Below are 18,290 nucleotides of genomic sequence, written 5' to 3'. Positions count from 1 at the left end.
TTCGAATTTGCAGTTTTTGAAACTTCCCAGAATGACCAGAATTTGGTCCTACCCTCCACTCTGCTTTTAATTAAAATGCGTATTTTTCTTTGCAGCTCATCCAACTTTTATTTAAACTCCTTCAGAACCTGCACCTTCCTGCCTTTGAGTGTGTACTTTATTCCAACACTTGAAGTCGTGATAACAAAGGTCTACTTCAGATTTCTCGCCAGTGCCATTTGTACTGATGACTAATTGCAGGAAGATCCTTTAGCTTCTAAGCAGCATCCTTATCTTCCTTACACTCATATAAACTTCTGTTAATGCAGTTTTTTTAAAAAAAAAAATCAAGCCCTTCTTTCATGTCTGCCTTTAGCTGTTTGGGTTTGGTTTTTTCCAGACTGCCATCTTTTGAGTTATCATGGCCTTTAGCCATGTGCCTCAATATCCATCAGAGGCTTCTCAATTTCCTTGAACCCGTGGCTAAAGTGTCTGTCTTCTGCTCTGAGCTTACTCTGGCAACATTCACATTGCTCCAGAAGTTTGGGTACAACACCCCAATGGCCACGCCACACTGCAGAATGGGAGGAGGATGTAATTAGGAAATTTGGGTACACATCTGGACATGAAGGTCCACTACACTTCAGTAATTCCCCCAGCTGAACCACTGCGAGAGCATAACGTGCTTTACAAGCGATGCAACGCTCCCGACAACATACGCGCCACCTTTTTCCCCACAGGGCGGTCTCCATTCCGCCACAGGCCGCTCAGTCCCTGGGGGGGGGGCCTCAGCGTCCGTCCCCAAAACACCACCTCCCGGATTCCTGCGGTGAAGAGCACCGCCGTTCCCTCTGCTCTGGCGGCAGCCGCCAGACACAGGCCCGGGGGTGAGGGTGGGGCGGGCGTGGGGGTCTCCCCGCCGCGGCCGGGTCCACTCCGCTACAGCGCGCCGGCCCCACCGCACCCTCTGCGCATGCGCGGCAACGGCACCGCATGGCGCGAGCGGCAACCGCGCGCCCTGCCCGTGCCGCCGAAGGGGGAGGGGAGAAGTAGCCCACGCCGCTCCCCCAATGAGGGGCCGGCGGTGCCAAGCGCATGCGCAAAGAGCCCTGGCCCCCTCCCATTCCCCCGCCCGCAGGGCTCGGCAGAAGTGTTTCCGGCGCGGCGGCTGTGACGTACGCGGTCGGCGCCGGGCTGTCCGGCGGGCGGGCGGTGGGAGATGGCGGAGTATCTGGCCTCCATCTTCGGAACAGAGAAGGACAAGTGAGTGGCCCATCCCCCCTTTCCCGTGCCGCTCCCGCGGCTTCGGCACCCCGGGGAGGGAGCTCGAGGGAGGCCGGAGGCTGGTGGCGGGTTCCGCGGGGACGCGCAGCGCCCGTCTGGGCGGCCTGTACCCATCGTGGCGGTCAGCCCTTCCCTCCCCTCTCCCCCCGGGGGGACACGGCCCGTTTCTTCCACTCCCGCCTCAGGGGCCCTGCGGCACCCCCCGGACCGTGGCGCGCGCCCGGGAGTTCCCCCGTGGACGTGGCTGCGCGTGGCCGCGGAGGGAAGAGGAAGCGAGGCGGGCGCGCTCCTTTCCCTTCCCCTCCCCCCCCAAGGCCCGCTGCGCGGCGGCGGCCCTCATCCCCTCCCCCCTCGCTGGAGCGCGCGTGCGCGCGCCGCCAGGGACAGGGAGGGAGGGGGCGCGCGCGCGCGCCTCCCGCCGCGTGGGGCCTGCGCGTACCCGCGCCGCCGGCCCCGCCCATGCGCTTCCCTCTCCCTTCCCGGGCCGGGCTGGGTCTGTTCTCCTCGGGGACTTCCTCCTCCCCCCCCCCCCCCCCCCCCCCCGCCGCCATGCGGGTGTGCCCGCGCCTCGTGGCGCGTTGCCGTCGTCCCCGTCGTCCCCCCGCCCCCGTCCGCCCTCCTCCCTGCCCTCCCCCCGGCGGCTGCGCTTTTCTGGCGGCGGGCGGGAGCGGTCGGGGCCGCTGGGTGCCGAGCTTCCCGCCGCCACCGCCTCCTGCCAGAAAGGGCCTTTTCGACCCCTTTTGTTCGTGTCTCTGCGCCTCGCAGCAGCCCGAGAGCTTCCGCTCTGCTGCAAGGACAGCGACTGGTTATTTCTCCCCCCTCCCCAGGGTGCGGAGGATTTCCCCGACTGCTGCATCCTGATCCTCAGGCTTCTGCCTGCAGCCTTCCACGCGTCGGGAACGTCTCTAGTTTCTCTGGTTGTTGGAAGCATACTTACAAAACCCTCCTAACGAAAATTTGGTCACCGTCGGCCTGACCAAACCAACGTGTTTTTCCACTCGTAAAAATGAAAGGGGGCATCGATGTGCTACTGGACTAAATTACTCTTGTCAGCCTCTGGCCGTGAGGCTTCTGTTTTCCTTCTACTTTGTAGTGCTGCATGCCAGTTCCAATTCCCTCATCTGTCAGAAAAGCGGTATCGGCAGCCTCTCTTGAGCTCTGTTACTGTAGCGTCCTTTCTGATATAATGCATTACAGTTTAACGCTATTAGTATATGCCAATACAGCAGGCATGAAATTCCTGTACTGCTCTTATTTTCTATTCAAAAAGCAAGCAGAACTGTACAGAAACCATTGAAGTTGGAGGCACTATTGGAAATTTTGTAGTTAGATATCTTTTTTGTTTCAGGATAGAGTTCAGAAAAGACAGTAAGTATATTGTAATGCTAAGTATATATTTTCAAAAATGTAATGAAGAGTAAGCGTGTTACAATTTTACAGTGGAATGTTTTGCTACCGGTCAGATATGCTTTAGTACTTAAATATTTCTCCCTTCCGTGAGTTGATGTTGGTTACACAGGATTCTGGAAAGAATTTGTGTTAACTATGAGCATGGGAATAATAATCTTTCTTCCAGGACAATTCTTATATTTCACTTACATATATATAGCCCATGATAGTTTTCTTGCCCTTCAGAATTTTGCATTCAGTTTTCCCAGTCAAGGTAACTAAACTCCGTATGGTTTTCTTTCATCATTCCATGTGAATCACGCTTATATGTGAGAGTTGTACTGGCATTCCTCAACGAGCATAGTTTTGAAGGTGTCATTAGATGATAGTTAATTCAAGAAAAGCTTGTGGTTTAAAAAAATATTAAATGCTTCCGTTTAAAATTATTAACTACATTCATGGAAATGACTTAAATGAATTTATTTTGCTTATGTGTGTTCTCTCTGTAACATGATCTTTCTTTTCTCTGAATTATTTCAAATACCATGTTGGCAGCAGTCTGCGTTACCCTTAGAGTCTAACTTTAAACAGGTGGTTTATAAAACATTAGGTAGGTGCAACTGTATCAGCTTTAAAGCAGGTTATATTGCCTAGATTAGGGTGTTGCATGAACTAAGATACAACCATATACCTCATAGCTTAACTTTTCAGACTGTTTTTCACATTTTTTCCCATCCTGTCACCCAGTGAAACCGATCTAAAGACAAGAATGGAGAACCGGAAGGGTAAAACAGTAGTGATCGCTTCTGTCTGTGGTGGTGTCATGAATGCACTTTGGATTTGAGTAGCGGGTGAAATTGATAAGATGACTTGCTGTAAATTAGGGATAAAGAGGAATGGATATAAACAGGTTTGCTGTAAAGCTTTCCTATACTGTTTTGATTATTTTTTTTCTATGTTACTTCTCCACATCAAGATAAGGGCATTTAGGGCATATGTTTTATAGGAATTGCATATTAATGTCTTTCTATTCCAATATGTAACTACCGTGGTGGTTTTTTTTACTTGCAGAGTCAACTGTTCATTTTATTTCAAAATTGGAGCTTGTCGTCATGGAGACAGATGTTCTCGGTTGCACAACAAACCAACATTTAGCCAGGTTTGTTTTCCTTTTGTTTTCTTTTTCTTGTGGAAGTATATTCTTGCTTCTTAAAATATAGATTCTCAGATAACATGAGATAGCAGATAAGTGAGTAATTACAGAGCTCCAGATTAACTAGTTCACTTTTGGCCCCAGTTTATGTGGGGTTTTGCTTTTTTTGGGGTATTCCATTTACTTCTCCCAGCATTTCTAATTATCTCCTGTCACCCTTAATGGCTGCAGGAAGCGATGCTGTTGTAAGCTTGCCTGTAGTAGAGACCAACCAGTGCTAACTTTCAGGTGAGTGTGCCTTCTCAGTGGTGTTTAGGCACTTAAACCATCCCAGATTTTTTTTAATCACAAAGAGTGGCAGCATGTTCCACCTATCTCAAAGGTGAGAACTTAAGTCCTTTATGCGTATAATAAAAGAAAACAAATCAATAAATAAAAGCGACTCTTCTGTTGTTATATTTGCTCTCTGACCCAGGCTCTTAAGTCTTGAGAGTAACTTACATACTTGCTTTGAATGTGAAATAATTGTTTCTTGAAAACAACTTGCCTGGTTGCTGAGGGTGTATATGTCACTTGACATATTATTTAATCTTTGGCTGTATGAATGTTTTTAGAGACATGATGTGTGACTGCACCACAAAAAAAAAGGTACAGTGAGTGATAGGGGTTTTATTGTTACGAGCTCTCTAGTTTTCAGAAATTACATTCCTGGAGAACTGTGTGCTTTGCCTTTTTCTATCACTGCTGATTGTCAAAGTATACAGGTAAATAGATTTCTTTGGGAGTATTTTATATGATAAGAAGTGCCTGTGGAAGTTGTTGCATTGTCAGCAGTTTAACCTACAAAGTTAAAGTTTACTTAGCCGTGGAGTCCTCTGCAAGTTCATCTTAGCTGACTTGGAGCAGGATTGATGAGAATGGTGGACTGGTGTTGGTTTGGTTAGAATTTGGGTAGAACTAGGGAGGCAGGTACTATTCACATGACCACCAGAGCAATGGTGCTCATGAAGTTAAACTTTGTGAGTGCTTGAGTGGGCAGGGGGAGTTCTAGGGGGGACTGTCTAGGTTATTAATCAATAGGGACCACTGCTGGTACTTCATCTATGATAACAGTTTTCCACTTCTGGGGATTTAATAATTTTTAATGTAAATCTTGTATCTCAAAAAGAATATTGTCCATTTTCAAAGCTACTCCGTGTTGCTGACCTACATGGAGACTGTGCTGAAATGTGATTGGTCATTTAGAGACCTGAATTTAGGTTATTGGCTACTAGAAAATATTTATAAATTAGACAACTTCCACAGTAGTTGTCTCTAACTTAAAAAAACAAACCAAAAAACCCCAAAAACCAAACTACATCTTTTTTTACAAAAAAACCCCAACTTCATGCACATCAATGGTTTCCTCTGTCAGCGCGGTCTTTAGCTTCACGTTAGAAACTGTGGATGGCAATGCCAGCTGAAGTGGGTCAGCAGGGCATGTCAGATTCACCCAGCGATGTCTGGGACAGCTATGGCATCCCACCTGGCAGGCATGCTGCATTGTAACATCTCAGAGGTACATGGCAGATGTGTAGGGTTCACTACAGAAATCTTTATTTGTATGCAGGTTGATAATCAGCTGTGATAGAAAATAGAACAGATATCTTGCTAATGGGAAGTTACTGGCACAATATTTTTATCTTGTGTTGCTATTGCTAGTGCAGCTACTCTGTAGAAGAGCTGTGTTACGAAAGGTCGCGCGATCCAGTGTGATCAAATTACCACCAATCAGCAGAAACACTGTAACTATCTGCATGTTTCTGGCTCTCTCCAATTGTAGGCTAAAACATAGTTATTTTAAACCTTGGCCATGGAAGCACAGAGCTTTGGTTGGTATGACCATACCCATTATAAAACAAGTGCGTGATTTTTAAATGTGATGTTACAGGTTATCTTTTTTACATGTTAAGTGGGCAGCATATGTAGGTATGACATTGCTGGTCCTGTGACTTTTTTAAGCTCTGAATTCTTACTGTGACTAATAATAATGTGTAAGCTAGAATTATTTGGGGATTGCAATTCATACTAACTAACACTGAGCTGGTATTTTAAGTAATCAAATTTCAATTTTTGAGCTGCTTACAGTGATATGGACGTTTGGAATTTTTTTGTAATATTAGTTTACTAACTTAAACATGGTTTGTTTTTTCAGACAACTTGATTTTAAGAAGAACGGTACAAATGTAAGGTTTCAAGTCTGCCTGGGCTAATTCTTCAAGTAAAAAGCAGAAGGGCTAAAAGGAAATTGTCCTTATTTGAAGGATCGGATACATGTGAACCTATGATGCTATTATATTATTTAAACAGAAATTCCACCAAGAAATTCCTGACGCACAAAATGAGACATAGCTCTTGCCTAAAATCCTTACTGTCTGGTGTAATGTTTTAGACTCTGTGGCATCATGTATTATATGCTGTGCACGTAACACTATTTCCGCCCCCCCTCCCCCCCCCGACTTACAATAATGAATCTGGTCTTGAAAGCTAGGCATCTCCTTAATACCTTGTAGTTTGACGTCTTAGGTTACTGTGCCTCACAACTCCCATATTGAGGATAGCTGTTGAGACAAATGCAGCTCTTTCTTGGTGGTTAATTAAAACTGTTTTCATAATATGATGGTCTGGATGCAATTTTGGAAGATATTCTGCAAATACAAAAGGAAGTCTTAAGAATAAAATATTACTTTTAGCTGTTTGCAAACAAGTTGTCTCTTTGCAATTGTCTATTATATGCACAGCAGCCAGTAGAATTCCCCTTTTTATTTTTTTTCCCCGCAGACCATCTTGATTCAAAACATCTATCGTAACCCCCAAAACAGTGCACAGACGGCTGACGGCTCACACTGTAAGTCCCACAGTTGGAGAAATTTTTTTAAAGAATGGTGTTAAAGAGCCCACTCCTAATTATGAGAAAATAATGTTGGCTTCTGAGCTGCTGACATAAAGCTGTTGCAAACAGGACAAGTGACGGAACTCTTCTTGCGCATAGATCAAGAACTTGTCAAATGTGTGCAATTCAGAATGCAGAGTTGACTGCATAAATTGGCCTTGATGCAGGTTCTCCTTTGCACTGCAAAGCAAAACTTGATTGCTTAGTAACACTGCATTCTTTTTAGAGGGTTAAACTGCAGGCATTTCTCAAATTCTTGATTTAACAAAAAAAAAAAAAAAAATAGGTATATATATGATGTACGGTAAGTTTCCCAAAACTGTGAGTTTTCTTTCATATTAACTTTTTTAGGAAAATGGAGATTTCATGTTATGCTGTAATTATTGTATTACTTCCTTTCCTGGGGTTTTGCTACTCAGAAACTATGCAGTAAAACCAAATTCAAACAAATTATTATGCTTGTAATTTGAATACTGTGTTTGGATGCCATCTATTGCATATCTGCCTGAAATCATGCACTAACCCTCTGTTGTAACATTGGTGAATAAAATAAAAAAAAAATACAATAATGGAGTATCATGAGATCTCTATTACTTTACAGTGTTAGGTTGATTCAGAAAGGTCACCAGCTAAGTGAAAGTTCTCCTTCTTGGGAGAAAATAACCACCTCTCTTTCAGCACAGACTCGGCTAAAGCGACCCTAAAGGAAACCGGTTTCTTGTTAAAATTATTTTCCATAATATAAAGTTGTTGCGTTTTGTATTTCAGACCATTGCCCTCTTGAACATTTACCGTAACCCTCAAAACTCTTCCCAGTCTGCTGACGGTTTGCGCTGTAAGTTCATACAAGTTCCTTCACTGGTTCCCTGGGCTTGATTGTCAGAGCTCAGTGTCGACTTAAGCTGGTCTACCATTTTAGTTTAACAGATCAAACTGACCACATTTCATTAAATGTGTCCAAAACAAACACACAAAAAACCCACCCAAAAACTTTTTTGTCCCACTCACCTTCCTCCCTACTCCCAAAACTGTGAGGGGAATCTGAATACCATCTATTAAATCAAAAAGGGTTGAAATTTTACTTCCCCTGTAAAGCAGTCTTGGTTGCACTGCTTTCTTCCCTCCGCCTTTCTCCCTGCCAGTTGCCTGCATCCTAGGAATGTTTTTCTGTATGTTTTGTGCTATCCGTTAGGTTCCACTGTCTAAAAGAGCAGGACAATGACACCTTGACTTCATCCAGAACAAATTTCCTGCTCTGTAAACGTTAAGAGAACTTGAATTTGAAACTTTTCAGACTGCATGCAGAAATTTGTCCTAGGTTAACGCAGCTTCCATTTAGAGTCTGCTTTGGAAGAATACACTTTGACTGACAAACGCTTCCCTTCGGGCAGCTGTCCTTTTTGGATAGGTGCATTCTTAAAATGCCTTCCATGCTTTGAAAATTCAAATTCCAAAACCAAGTTGCACATTTATCTAGGAAAATATATCTTTAAATGTACTTTTGAGGAGGGGAAGGCATTTGGGTATGGTCACAAACTAATTTAATGACTCCTCATGAGGTAGGAATGGGCATAAGAAAACACACCTACTATGAGACTGGCAGAAGTTAAATGACCAGGATTGTTGATCGGCGATTACTGATATATCATTGTGATTGAATCATCAATATTAGATTTAAAAACAGGAAAAGAAAAAGTTTTAGGACCAAAAAGGATCAATGTTATTTTCTAACTAATATTTCTTGTTGAAGTGAATATTGACTGTGTGGTAATAAAGCTTTGTTTGGCTGTTCCTTTTTTTGACTGTTGGATTATAGACTAGTTCAGATTAGTTACCAGCATTTGATTAGATGTGCTTTGTGAAATCAGCCACTAACTTAAAAGTCAACACTGTCTCTTCTGCTTCTAAAAGTAATAATAGCCCAATTAAGTAAGCTAGATACGTAACGAGCTATGTAAGTTTGTCTAGATGCTTAAACAGTTCTATTGGTTTGTAGGCTTTCTTGTTGCAGATGCTTAGTAGTTAATGCTGTTTCAGTAAAACAAACGACGTACAGTTGGGTATTTCCACTCTGTCCCTAAATTCTCAATACGCTGGTAACTAATTTGCACAGAGTTACAGCAGTTTGGTCTGTGGAGCTGTTTAGATTGTACAGCTGCAAGAGTCTTGAACAGATTCTTTAGCATTCTCAATGCTCTGGTATCCAACTCTAGTTTGTCTTGACAAGCGGGTAGCTATTTAACAGAGCCTAACTGTACCTTCTGTGGTAGAGCTGGAGCTCTGTTATCAGTAGGTTTGCTGAAACTCCTGGCTCCCTGTTTTTTTGATATTTGTCCCTACTTAAGTACTGCATGTATTTGAAATGGATAACTTGGGTAGCTATTTAATGCTTTTGTTGTTGTTGCTTAACTGTCTTCCTTTCTATTGCCGTCGTAGAGGATTAACCTTAGTTTTGAACAGCAATAGTTTTCCTGGGTATTTTAATTAGTGATTGGGCTTCTCAAGGTTCAGATACCAGTAGCCCTGGAATATGAATGTTTGTAAAGCCTGTGCATATGTATGCTTCCCACTTCAGAAGGACATTCAAGTAGTCATTAACTAACTGTTGCTTATGATCTAATTTGACAATGAAATTTTATAAGTTTTTAGCACTTGTCCATCTGGTAAAACATAGTTATTCCCAGTGTGGCTCACAGACCCTCTGATATCTTTAAAAAAAAAAAAATCCTTAGGTATTAGTAAGCTGTTATCAGTGGTGTTGGCAGAACCTTGGGAATATAGTTAAGTATTAAACTGTCTAGAAATACTGGTTTAATGTTTGATATTCCTTAATTTGCTATATAACAGTGGGAAAGCAGTGGGAAAGAAGAAAATTCTTAAAAGCAAACATGTTTCAAATGCAGAAACACTGTTAGCCTAAACTATATAACAAATGCCCCTTAGCCTTCTTCAGGAGGTGAGCTGGGTAGAAGAAAAGTAATTACGGTTCCATAAAGTGTGGCCGGACAATATTAGAGCCTTTGAAGAAAAATGTTTGTCCAAATACTAGGCAAAAATGACTGAGCCCAAAGCATCTCTTTTTTTTCATAGCAGCCTGAAGTGAATAAACTCAGTTGGCTCAGTTTCTTGTCTTTCACGTTCTGTGAATTAAAACAGTAGTGTTTGTAACTTAAAGGCTAAACTATTTTTCTAGCATAAAATGTAGGGTTCGTTTTAAAACTGCTCCGCTTGATCTTAATAAACCACTTAACTGCTGAAGAGCTAATACGTTAGGCTTTAATGTATATGGCTTAATGTAGTTTAAAATGCTGTAGAGTGGAAAAAATAAATGAAATTCATTTTTATATTCTTAATGCTTTGAAAAATTAGCCAAACTTACGTTGTTTTTTATAGCAGCAGGCAAGCAGCGCTCATTTGTAAAGTCCAGCTTGGAGCATGAAAATTATCTAACCTGAATATATGGCTGGCTTGTCTTGCACTAAAAAGTCGTCTGCAGGACTACAGAAAAAATAAGTGATGTTCAAAATTAAACTAAAAATTGCTCTCCTTTCTTCGAGGGCACTGAGAAAAGTGTGTCATTTCAATAACTATTTTGAGCAAATTTAAAAAAAAAATCTGGGCTATGTTACATTGTGAACTCTCAAATTCTAGTGTATATACTGGAGAGGTGGACATGTTAAAATGAAATTCTGCCTTTAGGAAGAGGAACACTAAATTGTAATCATGCTTTAAAATATGCAAATGTAACAAAGCACTTGCCTTCTGTTTAGGTAAAAGTGTTGGTAGATAGAGAGTGGGACTGTACATTAAATTTAAGTGATATTTCAAAGTAATTCATTTCCCCTTTCTTTAAATTTGTGGCATACAAGTTTGGCTCTGATTAAAACTGGTTTTGATTTGATCATGTCAATGTAATGTTTTGACATATGCTTTGGGGACTCAAAGCTCTTCATACATACTATAGCTTCATGCTATATGGTGTCTTTTATGCTCCAGATGGCCTCTCTAGATTGTTTTGTAGTATGATCAAAATCTCTTCTTCTTTATATATAGGCTCTAATTGCTGTGACTCTTGATTTTTACAGGTGCTGTGAGTGATGTTGAGATGCAGGAACATTATGATGAATTCTTTGAGGTATGTAAAAGATGTAAAAATGCATTAAAGTGTTTGTGGATTTGTTGATGCAAATGAGTTAGATGGATTCAGAGAAAAGCGCTTGTTCCTTCAGGTGTTCATATAAAACTTAGAACTTTCAGTGCTAATATTTCCTGGTATAACCTTTGGTCAGTTTGGTTTTAACTTTACGGTTTGTAATAGACTTTGTTTAAAAATCAGCAACTTAAGTGATGTAGCATTTTGATTTCATGATCCCCTCCTTTCCTGTAAATATAAAATATACTTAGTTAATTTGCTTCTATACAAATAATTAAAACTAGCATCAAGGCTTATGTGTAGTGTTTTTAGTGCATCTTATGCATTCTGTAAATACAGAATACATAATCTTTTCCGTAGCTTTTTGTTGTATCCTGTTAGTGCTGTACTTGGATGGACACAGTCCAGGCGAAGCAAGTGCGAACTTTAAAATCAGAAATGTAAAAAAATGTTTTCTTGTTTTGCCTTTTTTTTTAAAGAAGGCTGCCTTTTGTACTTACTAACAGTGAAATGGAATACTTCAGTACTTTAATGTGCTGCAAATTTTTAATTGGTCGCTTTTTTGCTTAGGAGGTCTTCACAGAAATGGAAGAAAAATATGGTGAAGTTGAGGAGATGAACGTTTGTGATAACCTTGGAGATCATCTAGTTGGAAATGTATACGTAAAGGTAGGATAAAGAGATGTGTTTATCTAGTCAATAGGGGTGGTACTTAGTGATATATAATTTTAAAAGCTACTATATGCTTGTAGATTTTGTGAGAGTAGCTCTTCAGGATGTAAGCTCCTCTCCAACTTCACAATCTAAAGTAGAGTGAAAATGTGAATAGAATCTGAAAGAAATTTTAAGAGATGATGAGAAGCTTTCTTGATAATCAAAATCTGTCATTTTCATAAAGATTAACACTTCTTTTTTTTTTTTTACATTGTTATAAACACAGTCACCACTGCTGGACTGTTTAGCTTGCCAGGATTAATTTGGGGTCTGTCTTCCCATCACACTGGCTTTTAAGCACTTCATTATGAGCAGAGGTTTATTCGCAACAGGTGTGTTTATTTTCAACAGCTGCATTTATTTTCTAACTTCCCAGTTAAACAAAACATTTTGTAACCAAGTTACATTTGGCAGTAGCTGGGTGGCTTAAGGTGCAAACTGGAGCACTTGAGTTTAGCTCTTAGAAGTCATTGGTGTCTCTTGAATAATGAGTACAAAGTTGTCACCTGCAGCAGTGTTATTGTGTGTACACAGTGTTGGGAAGATGTGATAGAGTTTGAATATTTTTACTGTACATTCCCTTAACTGGAAAGTATTTTCATGCCTAATATTCTCAGCTGTGTAGGTCATAACCAGGAAAAAAAACCTTGTTTTTAAAAATTTGCAAGTGGTTAGCTGTGAAAAGGAATTTCAAATTTAAGTTTTACCTTTATCATAAAACAGGATCAGATTTTCGTAAATTCTAATTTAAATGAATGAGAGCTTCAGTTCTCATGGAGATTTCTTTTAAAATGTTTGAAAAAAATCCATTGCATTTGGAGCATTAGTATTCTAGAAAGTACTCTTAAGTATTCTCTTTGTTTAAAGTTGTCCTAAGAAAAGACAGTATCTTGTCACATCTTTTAATACAAGCCACAAAACTTGAAAGACCAAGTAGAACACAACTAAGAGAAAATATCAATGTTTTGATTAGCTCCAAGTCCTGATTAATGAACAGCTAGCATCTTTACCTTTGATTTGATGGATTGTCCCAGGAACTCTGAAGTAGCTTCTAGTTTGATTACTAGTCCTAAGCCTCAGGTATTGCACAACTGATTTGCTAAGAATCTTTGATCTACTTCTGCTTCTTTATAATGTGAGAATGTTAATTTTACCTTTAGTTTCGCCGTGAAGAAGATGCAGAAAAGGCTGTGATTGACCTGAACAATCGCTGGTTTAATGGACAGCCCATTCATGCTGAGCTTTCACCTGTGACTGACTTCAGAGAGGCCTGTTGCCGTCAATATGAAATGGGGTAAAAAGTGACTTCCTGTTTGCCTGTGGCCATATCCTTGAAATGCTTGCACAGGCAGAGTGGGTGCTTGGGTGTGGCTCCTATGTGTAGGAAGAAAACCACTTCAGGTAATGTCAGTAGGGAGGAACTGCAGTCAACTTCTTGACTTGTGCCGTCTTTTTAGGATTTTGATCTAGGAGTGAGTTGATGTCAGTAAATGATGCTTGCAAATTACTGGTTTTAATGTTAGAGGTGATTAACTTTTAGGTGGCTGGAGGTCTGCTAGGGCTTAGGGCAAATGGTTACAGTGTAGAGCTGGGAGTTTCAAAGGTGTCTCTTTAATTCTGTTTCAGAGAGTGTACACGAGGAGGTTTCTGCAACTTTATGCATTTGAAACCCATTTCTCGAGAGTTAAGACGTGAGTTGTATGGGCGTCGTCGTAAAAAGTAAGTTTGCTTTTAAACATGATTGAAACAGGTAAACTGAGGATCAGGTGCTGAAAATTCTGAATGCAAACCTTTAAACTTAAGTCCTCTCTTGTTTTTTTTTCTAATGCAGTTCTGACACATGCCAATGAAAGGGCATCAAGTAAAGCTGGCAAGTGGCCAGTTTAGAACAAAGGAATAGATCTTTGTTTAAAAAAAAAAGTTACGGTGCTTCTTGCTCTGCAGTGCTGTGGATGCTGAAGTTTGATGTGGCTTTAAGAGAAGGCAGGGCTCAAGGAGAGGAATATTCACTAAGTATATAAGGCCTACCTGTGGTTCAGATCTCCAAACTACAAATTGTTACAGGTGGACATTATCTGGGAGAAGTATTGCTTTATGCCTCTTCTCTATTTTATTGTCTCCTAAATGTATTTGCTCGTGGCCTCTGTTAGAAGCAGGCTGCTTGGCTAACGGGCATTTTGGCAGAATCAGATCGGCCACTTCCAGCATTATGCATGAGCATATCTATAGATTATATTCATTACCCAGCCTTACTTGTTTTCAGTGGTTAATGGCTAACTTTCCTAGCCTGTATTCATTCCTTAGTGTTAGTAACAGGCAATCACTGTATTGTGCTCACTTTTTATTAATGCTAGCCTCACAATGTGACCTTTCTTGATAAGAATTCTCAGTAGGGCAAAGGAATAGTAATTTTGCTTAATGGCAAAAAAAGATTGTGATAAATGTTTTATATATTTATCTTGAATTATTTATTAAGGTACCTTGTAGAAAGGCTTATACCACTGCTGTTACTGCGATACCTGTCTTGTGAATGGTTCACTTGGACCTGAATTCAATCTGCTTGCTTTTAGGACCTTGTGATTTAGGATAGGCATATAAAATTGTTGAGCTTCTTTTTATGTAGAGCACAATTTTGTAGGTTTCTTTAAATCACAGCAGGAGCCTAGGATTACGAACATGTTTCTCCTATAAATGTCTCTAATTGGCAGTGTCTTGGAATTTGTGAGGATGAATTTAACTTTGGAAAATGTAGATTGCGTTGCTTAGGCACATGTATTTGTGCCTAAATGCTTTCCTAAAATATCCCAATTGATACTAATTTCAACAAATGTAAGCTTTTAAGATGTTTGAGTGATTTATGAAAAAGACGAAGTATGCTCTTGTATCAGCCTTCTGGTCACTTCTACAAATCTGAATCTGTTGGACTTAGTAAGGCTAACTAAAAGGTAGCACCTTCTGTTGCAAGAAGGATCAGACACTCCCACCCCAAAACATCTCACCATGGAAGAATATTCTTCAAACTTAAGACTTATAGCATTCATTTCCTTGAGCTTTTTTAGTTCTGATGTAATTTCTAGATCTATTTAAACTCTACTGTTTACCTATTTTATAAAATTGAGTTTTCTAAAATGCTAAAAAACATTAAACCACTCTTTTCCTTGACAAGTGCCATGTAAATCCATAGTAGCTGTGTTAGCAGTACATTCTGGGTGGTTTCAGCTTTCTTCCTGAATTTAAGTCATTGACCTCTGAGGCAGAGAAGATTATTTGCAAATGCTGATAGCTTCTAGAAGCAGGGGGAGAGGGGCAGGAAAAAAGTTATCTCTTTTTTTCTTTGAGCTGTAATTGCTAATTAATGCAGTTGATCTAACAGGAGTGGACTTACAAACAGCTGTAGGCTTTTGCTGTGTGTTAGGAGCTATTCATAACTGCAAAAGCAGGTGTCCCCTTCTCTTCCTTCTTCAATTAACAGCTGTGTAACACTGTGTTTGGTTTCTCTATGTGCCTTTCCTTAGATTTTGCACACCCGTTACAATGGCTGACTGGCAGTGAACAGTTGAATCTTTTTACAGTGTGTGTTGGCTCCTCGGTATTAAGTTTGTTCAGTCTGTAAATACAGGGTTTCGCAACCTGAGCGCCAATTTACCAATCCTTCTAATGCCACATTGTCTTTCTTCTCCCTCATTACTCACGTCCTTAAGTGTTCTACTGTCTGGTACTGCAAGTAAATTGCTGAATGTGATGAAACAATAAAATGTTCAAACTTTCTTTGAAGGCATAGATCCAGGTCGAGGTCCCGTGAACGTCGGTCTAGATCCAGAGATCGTGGTCGTGGAGGTGGTGGTGGAGGAGGAGGAGGACGTGAACGTGATAGGAGGCGGTCAAGAGATCGTGAAAGATCCGGTCGATTCTGAGCCATGCCATTTTTACTGTATGTCTGCTAGAAAGTGTTGTAGTTTGACCAAACAAGTTCATAATGAGATTTTTTTTAAAGATGGGCTTCTGAATAAAAAAATTTGTAGTGATACAGTATTCTTTGTGTAACTTGTTTCTTGTGGGGGGAGTCTTTTTAACTGTCATTCCTCTATCTTGACAAATACCTGAATTAACTATGCCTGAGGGAAAGGTGGTAAATGTATTGGAGGAGCGCCAGTTTTGTTTTTGTTTGTTTTTTTTATTCGGGTATAATTTGAACTGTTGATGAAAATGTGTGTGTATATAATATAAAATATTATATACATAGTAAAAATAATATACTGCTTAAGAAACAGTTACTCACATAAGTTTCCCTTTTCTGCTATGCTGTCTGCTTATTTAGGTTAGTTTAGGCACATTTAAAAGGAAGGCTGTGCAAAATGCATTTATTTACCAAGTAGAAACGCTTAGTTACAAAAATGTATGTTTGTTTGTTACCAGAAGTCTGTGCTCTGTCTATCAATGTGACTGTGGCATTTACAATAAATCCAATTTCTTGGTGTAAAATCTAAAGACTATTTTCTAAGCACTCTGGAGTAGTTGAGTTGCTACTCCTGGCTGTGCCATTTCATAGCTCAATTTTTTTTTTATGATTCTTGACTAAATTCCTTGTCTTTGGCTGGAAGGAAAGTTGCCTAGTGCAGTGTGGGAAAAAAAAAGTATTCTTTTTATTGCAATGATTCATAAGAGGCAGGTGAGGTTTTTAAAAAAAAAAAAACAACTCATGCTCCATGCAACATGATACATAGGATCTATTGAAGGAAATGCAACGTCCTAAATGCAAGGACCAAATTTCTTCACAGCGTGATTATTTTTTTTCCACTCTATGTTCTCTTAGCTGTCATTTAATGAAAAGCATTTTGTTAGCATTCAAGGTCTTAGGAAACTAATTGGATGCTAGTGGAAAATAATTTTTTCCCACCTTTACTTGCTTTCTGATAGTCTGAAGTGCGATAAAAGCTAATGGATAGGTGGCAGTTTCTGCACAAGCGACATCTTAAATAGCACAATAGCTATATATCATAGGTTGTATATCACTTCAGGAGTTAAAGCTCCAATTGAAATGTTTCTGGAACATCTTGAGAGACAATTTGTACAATGGCTGGCTTGCAGTTTAACTTCATGTCTAATTTTATTCAAAATGTAGTAAGAAAGTGTGGTCAGTGGCCATCTTTCTGCAAGATACAACTTCATGTACATGAAGCTACGTAATACAATATAGCTTTCCAATGGGGGAGAGAATTTACTAGTGCTTTGTTAGTTCTGAGTTGAATAACTTGCTAATGATAAATCTACTCCTTGATTATTATGAAGTAATGAAATAGAAAGGATATGGAAGCATTACATAGCCAGATCAACAAACCAGCTTCTCTCTGCCTCCAAAATTAATATAAAACCATTTTGTTCACTGGAGCTTAGAGTTAGCAAACAAAAGATTATTGAAAAATGAGCTCATGTAAATGAATCTGCTTTACCTCTTACAACTAAATTCTTGCGCCAATTCAGTTTGAATTTATTTTGTGCTCACTGGATGGTTTGGCCAACCAGATTGTGAAACTTTTTTTACCAGTAACATTTTTAAAGAAATGTATCTGTCTATGTGACGATGGCTTCACTGCTTAATGTTTCATTGCAAAGTACATAAATTATGCTTTCTTTTCACTGGAAGAAATTGAGCAGTGCCTGGCAACAAATGGCTGAACTGAGAGCTGTGGTATTTCTGCTGGCATTAGGAATTTAACCTTGATAATTTGGTTCTTGCAGTTTGCAGGATGTTAATCCAATTCTGTTTCCTCTTCAGTGAGACTTAGGATTATTAGTCAGCTAATTTAAATCTCAAGCTCAAAAAGGTGAGGATAGTCTTTCTGTTTTTTAAAACAGTATCTAGTATAATGTGGATACTATTTAAAAAGGTTTAAGGTCTTTTTTACGCAAATTAATGACACAAGCTGATTTGCTCTCTGAACAAGTTAACTTTAAACTTGCACAAATGTGACCCTTTAACAACTTTCATCTGTTTATCTAAACCCTATTATACTGCTGGTGTATATTTGTGTGATCAGATAGCAGTAGGTTGATTTCTCCCTCTCCCCTAATACAACTTTTCTTGAGAAAGCATTCTTGAATTCCACCAAGTGCATAATTTTATGGTCTGATTGCACAGCTACCCAAAAATTAACCATGTAACTGGAATATGTCATAACGGGCACTGAAAGCAATGGATTTTACTGGATACTCAAAGGAAAAAATGCGTGCACTGATCATACCTGATCGTGTAATGATTACCTAGTGACAGCATTCAGTATATAAACTAAGCTCATGACATATCTTCAGTTAGGTTCACCTTTTAAGACTATTCTATCAGTAAAATTCATCAAACTTGAAATTTAAACTGCACAAATTTGATTAAACACACATGGACACATGGTAGTCCAAACTGTATTGGTTTACCAGTATGAACCAAGTGGAAATCCTACCTGCTATTGTTGCTCACAATGTCTTAATTATTTTTGTTTTTCCCCCCTCCTTCCCAAAGGTACCTACTTCTCACAAATACTTAGTTGTTGACTCTTCTGTTAAAAAGTGGATCTTAGTTTATGGAATTCCTTTACCTCAAATAAGTGACAGCATACAGTATTTTCTGAAGTCTGAGTCAATTAGGTTGAAACTGTTAATCCCAAGTGGCTTCCTCTGCTTTGTATTTGGCTCTT

At 39.9% G+C, this 18,290-nt stretch overlaps 1 protein-coding gene across 8 annotated transcripts; it reads left to right on the top strand.

Annotated features, from left to right (window-relative positions):
• Positions 1-981: 981 nt before the first annotated feature.
• U2AF1 (U2 small nuclear RNA auxiliary factor 1) lies at positions 982-15,636 on the top strand. Of its 8 annotated transcripts, XM_054812676.1 has the most exons (11): positions 1,105-1,242; positions 2,091-2,631; positions 3,724-3,811; positions 4,037-4,093; positions 6,000-6,030; positions 6,626-6,692; positions 10,823-10,872; positions 11,461-11,559; positions 12,765-12,898; positions 13,231-13,323; positions 15,380-15,636. In XM_054812676.1, exons 3-11 carry the CDS (start codon positions 3,765-3,767, stop codon positions 15,516-15,518), a joined length of 717 nt encoding a protein of 238 aa, XP_054668651.1. In that variant the 5' UTR covers positions 1,105-1,242; positions 2,091-2,631; positions 3,724-3,764; the 3' UTR covers positions 15,519-15,636. The 8 variants fall into 8 exon arrangements, with proteins under 8 accessions (XP_054668654.1, XP_054668653.1, XP_054668651.1 ...); XM_054812677.1 differs by lacking the exon at positions 1,105-1,242 and having other exon boundaries at positions 2,288-2,398; XM_054812681.1 differs by lacking the exons at positions 4,037-4,093; positions 6,000-6,030; positions 6,626-6,692 and adding an exon at positions 7,506-7,572 and having other exon boundaries at positions 1,106-1,242.
• The last annotated feature ends 2,654 nt before the right edge of the window (positions 15,637-18,290 follow it).

The sequence above is a fragment of the Grus americana genome, chromosome 1 (genome assembly GCF_028858705.1).
Source record: "Grus americana isolate bGruAme1 chromosome 1, bGruAme1.mat, whole genome shotgun sequence".
Taxonomy (NCBI): domain Eukaryota; kingdom Metazoa; phylum Chordata; class Aves; order Gruiformes; family Gruidae; genus Grus; species Grus americana.
This window is presented reverse-complemented; position numbering and strand designations above follow the sequence as displayed.